This window comes from Nerophis lumbriciformis, linkage group LG08 (assembly GCF_033978685.3).
Source record: "Nerophis lumbriciformis linkage group LG08, RoL_Nlum_v2.1, whole genome shotgun sequence".
NCBI classification, from domain to species: Eukaryota; Metazoa; Chordata; class Actinopteri; order Syngnathiformes; family Syngnathidae; genus Nerophis; species Nerophis lumbriciformis.
In genome coordinates this window covers 14240119-14250419 of record NC_084555.2, presented here as the reverse complement: position 1 = coordinate 14250419, position 10301 = coordinate 14240119, and the positions used below count along the sequence as shown (strand labels likewise).

Sequence of the window (10301 nt, the reverse complement as noted above, 5' to 3'; positions counted from 1 at the left end):
TCTATGTTTTTAGACAGGATGATGGCGCCTTCCTGGTTAGGGTGAAGGCCGTCCCTCATCAGCAAGCCTGGTTTGCCCCAGAAAGAGGGCCAATTATCAATAAACGTTAGTCCCTGTTGCCTACAGAAGCTAGCCAGCCACTTGTTAAGCGAGACTAATCTGCTATATCTCTCATCATTGCCTCTCGCAGGCAGGGGGCCAGAGACAATTACTCGATGCCTGGACATCTTTCTAGCGAGATCACAAGTCCTGGCTATGTTTCTCTTTGTAATCTCTGACTGTCTCATTCTAGTGTCATTGGAGCCAACGTGTACAACTATATTCGCATAACTAGTGGTGCGATTAGCCTGTCGTACGTGTTTACTAGGCCTGTTGCGAGTTAGCTCCCTAAGATTAGCCTCAATGTCAGGTGCATAACCAACCACGCTATATTGATGCGTGGTTGGTTATGGTTTGAGTTAATTTCCAACAATTGCGAGAACTACTTTTTATTGTCAATATCGGTTGCTGAGTTTCCTTTTTCATATTTTCTGCTGGTGGTGTGTCTACGCATTTTTTCACTAAAAAAATGTGTCTTGGCTCAGAAAAGGTTGAAAAACACTGACCTGGGTCAAAGCCCCATTAGGGCACTGTTTATTCACCTGAATCCGTGCAGATTTAGGCTTATTTTGAAAGTTTTAGAGGCAAATATAAAAGGGATCATGAAAAAATATTTAAAAAATGAGATAGATTTTTACACTCTAAAGAAAAATATATTTGTTAAAGATTTAAACCATTTATCATCACCGTTACTGCTACCTCACTTCACTTGACACTTACGGTATTTAGAGAAGAAAAGATTGGGGGCACATCATTTCTTCACATCTGGAGGGGTGCACAGATTTAGCATTAATTTGTGAAGGACAAAGTTGGATTTATTTGTGCATCGCTAAGTAACGTATTTGATTGACATAACGAGCGCGGTGCTGCTGTGATCGTGGCGCTAATGAGAAAAAAGGATAAGTTTGTTTGAAGTTGATTTCCCGCTATGAATATTAGTCTCATTTACAATTCATGTCTGTAGTTGTTTTTATGGTGTGAAGTTCATATTTTGTCTCATTATTTAGCTATAGATGTCCCTGTTGTTCAGCAATGTTTGCTAGCGATATCAAGATTCAGTCAATGCTGTTGAGCCAACGAGAGATGTATTCATCGAGTTTATTAATACTATTAAATATATTTTTTCGATCCTAACAAATATCCCCAAAGACGCTATAATGTGGTCATCAGTGTCGAATAAAGCACTTGGCTATCTTGCACAACAACAACAACAACAGCTAAGCTTTTAGTTTCTGTTATGAAAATCAACAACACAAATATGGTGGATTGACCCAACAATCAAAATATTTATTACAAGGACTTAACACGACTTTTGTTTATTTCCACAACCAGGTTTTGGTCGTTATATTTAGGCATAGCAACCACATAAGGACACAAACTAATGCGATCTCTTGTCCTTTTTTACGTTTAGTTCTGCTCTCAAACACTAACGATATAGTAGAGCAGGGGTGCTCATTACGTCGATCGCGAGCTACCAGTCGATCTCGGAAGGTGTGTCAGTCGATCACCAGCCAGGCATTAAAAAAATAGTCCTAAAAATGAGCGATCATAAATCTTCACTATGACGTCACTTTCGTCACTTGATTGACATTCACGGCACCCGAGGGTCTTCTGAGATGACACTGGCTGCTGCCAGCTCATTAAAATTACCGACTGGAAGGCGAGAAACACTTTATTTCAACAGACTCTGGCGCCGTACCTGTCGTCAAAACTCCAAAGACCGACTGCACAGTTGCACAGTTGCGCTAACAAAATAGGAGTCTCAGAAAGCTGGCGTGCACAAGCTAGCAAGCTACGGAGTTTGCCGACAATGTATTTCTTGTAAAGTGTATACAAAGGAGTACGGAAGCTGGACAAATAAGATGCCAAAAAGCAACCACTTTTATGTGGTATTGGACAAAAAGGAGGAATTTTTTTCTCCTCCATTCGAAAATGCGGACGTTATCAGCACCACTGTCCAATCAATGCAAGTCATCAGAATCAGGTAATACACCAACTTATATTCTTGTCTTCATGAAAGAAAGGAATCTATATGTGTTAAACATGCTTGTATTATCATTAAACACCTTTTACTTGTTAACAATATTAACTATATGTGTTAAACATGCTTGTATTATCTTTAAACACCTTTAACTTATTAACAATATTAACTATATGTGTTAAACATGCTTGTATTATCTTTAAACACCTTTAACTTGTTAACAATATTAACTATATGTATTAAACATTCTTGTATTATCATTAAACACCTTTAATTTTTTAACAATATTAACTATGTGTTAAACATGCTTGTATTATCATTAAACACCTTTAACTTGTTAACAATATTAACTATATGTATTAAACATGCTTGTATTATCATTAAACACCTTTAATTTTTTAACAATATTAACTATATGAGTTAAACATGCTTTCATTATCTTTAAACACCTTTTACTTGTTAACAATATTAACTATATGTATTAAACATACTTGTATTATCATTAAACACCTTTAATGTATTAACAATATTAACTATATGTGTTAAACATGCTTGCATTATCATTAAACACCTTTAACTTGTTAACAAAAACATATATTTCATAAATAAGTAAATATAAATTATATATATGAATGAGGTAGATCCCCACGACTTGATCAATTGAAAAGTAGCTCGCCTGCAGAAAAAGTGTGAGCACCCCTGTAGTAGAGACTATCCTCGATTGCGTCACAGAAAGTTCCTCAAACAAATCAAATGTTCAAACAAACATTTTACAAAGTGATCGCTGTAGACACGAGCATGGTCCGATCGTGTTCCACAAGATGATGAAAGTGATTTTCTTGAAAGAGCCATTTCCTTAGACGCACTTTCGTTTTTCCCGACTTTATTACCTTCATATTACCTTCTCATAGTCATTCAGATCGACGTCCCACTGGGGTGAGTTTTTCCTTGCCCTTATGTGGGCTCTGTACCGAGGATGTCGTTGTGGCTTGTGCAGCCCTTTGAGACACTTGTGATTTAGGGTTATATAAATAAACATTGATTATTTGATTAATTGATGAACCACTATTCTTGGGACTCTATGAAAGCTCTTTCCTATCTCTCTATTTAAAAGACTGGAACACCCAAGAAAAGAACAGCAATACAGCATTTTCTGATCAAACTCTACACTCACTCTCACTTTGTTTTAACCTCTTAAGGCCCAAGCTGTTTGTTTACATTATTTTTTATTTCTATTTGCTATTTGGGCTTATTGGACGCTAATTAGAATAAAAACTAAAAATCATATTTTTTATATGATGTACTTAGTCCATAAGTACACAAATGTGGACCTCATGTGTAGTGACATGCACTTTTTATTTTTTACACTTTTTTTTTCCAAATTCCATTGTATGTTATACTCTTCTGACACCACCAGATAGCAGTATAAGTGTCCACATAAGCGGCCATAAGACCCCAATTCAGTAGTGTACACAATTTTGGAAATAAGAGCTAAAAGTTGCTGTCCACGCATGTGGCCACTAAGGCCTTTAGAGGTTAATGCTACCTTCTAACTGCTGGACCATCGTGTGAATTAAGCCGCAAAGAAGATAAACAGATGTGACGTCACATGCAACCCTCCTGTAGAGGAACTTGAACCACTGTAAAAATATCGGCATATCCTTGCATTGACATTTTAACCTTGCTCGTAAACATAGAACACTGAAATACAAACTTGTGGTTTACAAAACCGAGGCGCTCCTCAAAGAACCCCTTGAAGTCCTCTCCTTTTTTGACAGTTATTTTTTGTAATGTTATTTATGTAACTAAGGTGTTGCTTTAACTTGTTTACTTCAGATGCCGTCAGCAGTCATTTCTTTAGTTGTCGTAGTGGTGTTCCTCAAGGTTCCATTTTAAGTGCTCTTTTTTTCATCATGTGGGCTCTTTAATTGGTGGCCAGTGAATTCAGTTCCAAAAACTTGCAAGAGACTCATGTGTTTGCAGGTCCTTAAAACATAAGAGATCTCCTGCAACTCTGACAAAGCATGTAGACCAGAAATCAAATACTGGAGAGAAGACTTTCTGGAAATGTGGCTTCCAAAATAATTTAGGTAAATATACCTTTGCTTTAGAGTTAAAATGGATGAATGATTGCAATGGTCACAGAATGGAAAATGACTTTCTAGCATTCCCAACCCCACATCTTTTTTTTATTTTTTATTATTCAAAGAGGAAATAGAAGCGCATTTCAAAGGGTCACTAATTTCATTTCAACATGTAGCCGTGGCATTAGCCCTGAGCAGATATTTCAGAGGAGCACAAAATCAATGTTGAGATTCTGCAGGGAATAACCCAGGAACCCATTAGCAACTTTGACCAATAGGTCAGCTAAAGTAATAGCTAGATAAATGTTTTATTACAGATTTGCAAACGGACTTAATGGGGGGGCTAGTACCTGTGCGGCCATGCATGGCAAATATTAATCATGAGATCCTATTGCTGTAATGAACACAAATCTCTCCTTGGCTTGGCCCTGCAGATGTGTGGCTCATATGATCTATGAGAGGTGGACCTCTTTAGCCACGCCTCGCAGGACACCAAAGAAAAAAGAAGCAAGACGTAATCACTTAAAAGTTCATAATTCTACATTATTTGACGTACCAATGTGTGGTATCACTTACAGGTTGTTAAGTTACAAGCGAGTTTCACCGATGACAACATGCTTTAACTCCAATAATTGGCTCTGCTGTGGGATTATGTTATACAGTAGCTATGCACTTTTATGATGCACTGCAATACTTTTAATGCTTACCACTTTATAGATGTTTCACAACGAAGAAATATTAAGGGTACAATGAACAGAAAATAGGAAAACTTCAAGAAAATACAAGATACATGGTGCTGGAACCCAGTCAAAATATTGTAAAAAATGGGAATCTTGCAAGAATAGGGTCCCAAAAAATAAAACTCTTAATAACTTTATTCTCATTGTAATTAAATAAAAAAGCTTTTTTCCCCTGTAAAAGTATTTTTTTTTCTTCAAACCTAACCCTTTTTTGATCTATTTAAAAAAAACAACAACGAAAAAAACAGATATTTCTACCAGAAGACATTTTATTTTAAAAAATACATTTGTCTTTGGTAAAATTACACATTTTCTCTTTTAAGATAACTCATTTTTAATACATATATCAATACATAATTGTCCTGAAAATACTGTATTCTCAAACAAATACTACTTATTTCCATCTTTTTCCAGACAAAATGCACATGATTCTCAAACTGTGGTGTTCCAAAATACACATGATTTGACATGATTAATATATATATATATATATATATATATATATGTGTATATATTTATATAGAATATATTTTTTTACATGTATTTATTTTCTTAGGATTATTTGATTTATCTTGGAAAAAATATATACTTAATTATTGTAACAATGTGTTTTGTTCTCAATTTAATTACAAAACATATACTATTGTAATAATAATATTTATTATTAATATTATTATTATTATGATATATTGTTGTATTATTCTCAGGACATTCAACTTTGTTTCTTGGAAAAAACATACTTGTAAGATCAGGATTTTTTTGGCAAAATATGTATAATTTGAAAAATGAATGCTTTATGTATATTTATACATTATATTTGCAGTTGTTTTCATTGGAATTAATACAACTGTATTGTTGTAACAATGGGATTGTTTAACATCAAAATAGGATATATGCATTCAGAATATTTATTTTATTTTTATAGGATTAAGATTTTTTCCTTGGAAAAAAATAGAACATTATTTTATAACATTAGGATTTTTTTGGTGTAGAGATATATAATAATGACAACATATATAAATATTTAAAAATGACTTCATTCTCAGTGGATCAAGTTTTTCTTGGAATTAAAATATTGTTTTATTCTTACTATAATGATTTGTTTTTGCTTAAAATTTGTAATAAAATTATATAAAAAAAACGTTATTCACAAACAATAAGAAGTCTTTTAGCATTTTCTGGTTATATATTTTTAAATATTTTTTTCAAGTGTTTTTTCATTCTATTTTGGATTTTAATTCCTAAACTCTAAACATATACCTGAAGTATTTTAGTTTGTAAATCATAAACAGACAACTATTGCCATATGCTTCTTTATTCTCGCAAGATTGCGACATGTTTACAGAAACAAACAGGCTTGAACAGAAAACGTGTCTTTATTCCCATAACGTCATGTGCGATATCATAATTTCCAGCGCAGCTCTAATGCTCCTCACTATCTAATCATAGTGTTTTATTAGTTCATAATGTCTTCTATGAGCTATCTAAAGAGGGTATGTGCTGCAGGCCACATAATAAATCAGTCACTACCCTCCATAGTGATTATTTCTACAGTAGAATTATGATGCCAACAACATATCTTTATAGATTAGGCCAGTGATTCTCAAACTGTGGTGCGCCAAAGACGTCTGTAAACACGTACTCTATATGGAGTATCATTGTTGACTATTTTTGTGCAATGTGTCCAATAGTACAGTGGCTAAACATTAGAAGTATTATTGTGAAATAAAACCTCTGCCTTGTTTTAATGAATACTTAGGCCAACTGCGCTACTGCATTTTAATGTTGGTTATCGTGGTGGTACGTGAAGTGTTTTCTGAGGTGATAATTGGTTAAAAAAAAACAGTTTGAGAACCACTGGATTAGATGACATCTGCCTGGAATATGCGTTCATCTCAGATTTAACATATGTCAAATGCAGTGCTTTTTTGTTTTTTTCTTCTTCCCCAACCCCCACCCACACCCACCTCTCAAGCCGCTCAGTGCTGAGCATGGAGCTACTTTTCTGAATGGGAGCCAGACACACTGAGTGCTCCCACATGCTGGGGAAGGAAGGAGGAAGGGATCGAGAGAGACAAGGGAGAATGGAGGAGGGGGGAAGCGGCTCCTGTTTCCATCCCGGTCGCCAAGGGAACCGTCCGGCTCGACCAATCACAACGCCCGGCGCCGGCAGAGCGGGCGATTCAATTCCTTAAAGACGCAGCGTCCGCTTTTGTGGCAGTAAATCAACACTGGCAGTTAGTTTCTTTCTCCTTTTTTTTATTAAATGTGAATTCACATGTTAGTTTGAGCCCATCCATTTCTCAAAGAGTAGCCGCCTAATACAAAATAGGCATCAGACTTTTTTCCCCCCCAAACAAATCACACAGTTGTGTACATATATTCACAAACTGAAAAGGACAGTGGATGGGTGGTAGGTTCTCGTTTAATTATTTACTTTTGTGAAGATGACAGGTTCACACTCAGGATTGTGTAGTAACTATACTGCCCGTTATTTTGTTATCAAACAGTATGTGAGACCCACATAAAAAATAAACTGCTTTTTCAAGTGCAAGAAATAAAAATACAGGTTTATGGTTTATGATATATATAAAAAAAAGAAGGCAGTCTTCTGTTTTAAAATAAAGTTTCATTTAATGAAACAAGATTATGGAATGTACTTTTTTGCTTGCTTGACCACCACTGTTATCACATCATGCCCTTTTGTTTTTGTTTTTGCAGAATGATCAGTCAACTGGTTCCCATATTATTCCCGATAACATTCCAAAAAAAAAAAAAAAAGGGACATAAATGTGTATGCATGTATCGTCACATCACATCAGGCCATACTAAACTTTTGCATCAGTTCCAGCTGATTTGTTTTATTATTTCTCTGCAGCCCGGACAGGCTTTCAGCATCATAACAATGTTGACAGTGCACAAGTCTGCTCAAATTCTCCATCACTTGCTACAATTGTTGATGGTCTGTATCTTTAAGGAAGAGTATTATATTGCACAAAAAAAGAGAGAGAAAGAGAGAGAAAAAAGGGGGGGGCAAAAAAAATAAAAGACAGTATGTGCCGTTAAAAAATCCAGTTTCACACCTGCGATCGGGACCCATCCACATATCACGAGTATGATATACATAAACTCCTAACTTTTACTATATTACAGTACATATACAATCTTGAAACTAGTTCCAGCTCTGAGGTATGTGTTCCCCCATGACGCCTTAATGTGTCTACAAATACTCGACAAATCTGCTCTACAACTGTACAAAAAGAACCCAGTTGAAAATCACAAGGCAATTTTTGATGCAAGATTTTAATTTAACTTAATCCTTCAAACCAGGACTTCCTTGCATGCGTTAAAAAAAATAAAAAAAATCATAATAAAGGGAAGAAGTGCCTGAAACTCACTGAAAGCCCAGTAAGAACATTCCCTTTGGACTGTACAAAAATATGCCTGAAAATATCTTTTCTTTTAAAAAGATGAGGTCTGTTATGTATCAAAATGTGTTCTTTTTGTTGTTTTTTCTTCCTCTCTCCGCACATTGCTGCTGAAGACGGGGGACGGAGGAGGTAAACGGAATCGGTTTACAAAAAAAAAAAAAAAAAAAAAAAAAATACTTAGCATCCTGAACAGTTCACAGATTGACTTCCATCTCCCTGCAGTTTGTCTAAAAGAGGATAAGATGCATAGAAGTGTTTTTTTCTCCTCCCCCATGCAGGGGAAAATCCATAAAACCCTGTCATGCTGCCAAATATTTTAAAAAAAAAAGTGTTTTTTTGTACATTTTTTGCTACCACCGGCTTCATAAGCATCTCAAACCTCCTTTTTTTCACACAAAGGAGGCAAACTTGATCAGGACATGTTTTTTTTTTTTTTTTTTCTTTCTTTTTTTTCTTCATCTTCTACTCTTCTTCAAATCAGTATGTAAAGACCAGGTCGGAAAAGTTCGCCTCCAGCCAGTCTCCTGCGATCATCTCACTGAGTTCAGGCGTGCAATAGTCGGGGAACTCAAAGTGAGAGCCCAGGCTGCCCTCGCTGAACGAGTCCAGGTCTTTATCCACAAGGGACAGCGACAGGTTCCCTGAATTCTCCGAGCCGGAGGCGCTGGGGGCGAAATTCAAACTGAAGTCAAAGAGCAAATCGTCCGCGTCCTCGCCTGAGGAGGAGGAGGATGAGCAGGAGGATGTGGAGACGGACCTGGAGGATGCTGGTGAGGAAGCGGCGTGCAACGCGCCCTGCTTGGAGATGTTCTTGATGTTGTAGAAGAGTCTGTTCCCGGTTCTCACCTCCTCGTACATGCTCTCCGACTCGGCCGAGGAGCTGAGCGTGGGGCTGGCCGGCACCTTGGCGACGCTGCACGGCCGCAGACGCTCCTCCTTGCGGTGGTGGTGGTGGTGGTGGTGGTGGTGGTGGTGATGGCGGTTATAGTCCTCCTCGTAGTCGTCGTCGTCGTCTTCGTCGTCGTCGCTCGGCTCGCTTTTCACCACCTTGGCGACTTTAAAAGCCGGGTACTCGTCCGCGTAGGGCTTCTTTTTAATCTTGGAGCACTTCTTGCCGGGGGTCTTTTTGCCGCACTTCTCCGGCGACGGCGCCGCTGAGGCGGACTTGGCGCCGTCCAGCTTGGGCTTCTTCTTGGGCCGGTACTTGTAGTCGGGGTAGTCGGCCATGTGTTTGAGCCGGAGCCGCTCCGCCTCGCGGATGAACGGGATCTTCTCGCCGTCCTTCAGCATCTTCCAGCGCTTGCCGAGCCGCTTGGAGATCTCGGCGTTGTGCATGTCCGGCGACTGCTCCATGATCTTTCTCCGCTCGATCTTGGACCACACCATGAAGGCGTTCATGGGCCGCTTGATGTGGCCGGTGGCCGTCTTGCACCAGTCCGGGTTGATGGCGACGGGGCTGCACGCCGTGAATTCACTCTCCTCCGAGTCCGTCGCCTCCCGCGACATGCCGCCGTCCGTCTCGCTGGTGTCGGTGTGTTGCACCATGGGTGCCACCTCGTGGTTCTCGAAACCCCTTTTTCTACTTCTGCTTTTTCTCCGTTGTTTTGCCTCTTTCCCCGAGCTCGTCTGCACTCTTTTCGCAGACTTCCAAACTGCCCTTCTTAACTAGTTATCGCGTCCCCTGCGTCACGACGCGACGTCCAATCAGGTTGCTTGCACTCCATCCAAGACTCCTCTTAACCCTTTTAGTCCAACCCTCCACCCTCCCTCCTTACACACACACACACACACACACACACATTAATGTCTGGGCCAGCCAGAGACGATCATAATAAAAACACCAAAAATAATTTAATATTAATAATAATTAAAAAAAAAAACACCTTTACGCATTACGGTGCGTAAAATGCGCAAATGCCCACCATGGTTTTACATTGCGTGAAAAAAAAAAAAAAAAAAAAAAAAA

The 10301-nt window shown here is 38.1% G+C and overlaps 1 protein-coding gene across 1 annotated transcript; it reads right to left on the bottom strand.

Annotated features, from left to right (window-relative positions):
- Positions 1-7733: 7733 nt before the first annotated feature.
- sox11a (SRY-box transcription factor 11a) lies at positions 7734-9981 on the bottom strand. The gene has a single exon (XM_061968330.2). The coding sequence runs from the start codon at positions 9878-9880 to the stop codon at positions 8813-8815; it is 1068 nt and encodes a 355-aa protein (XP_061824314.2). The 5' UTR covers positions 9881-9981; the 3' UTR covers positions 7734-8812.
- Between the last annotated feature and the right edge of the window lie 320 nt (positions 9982-10301).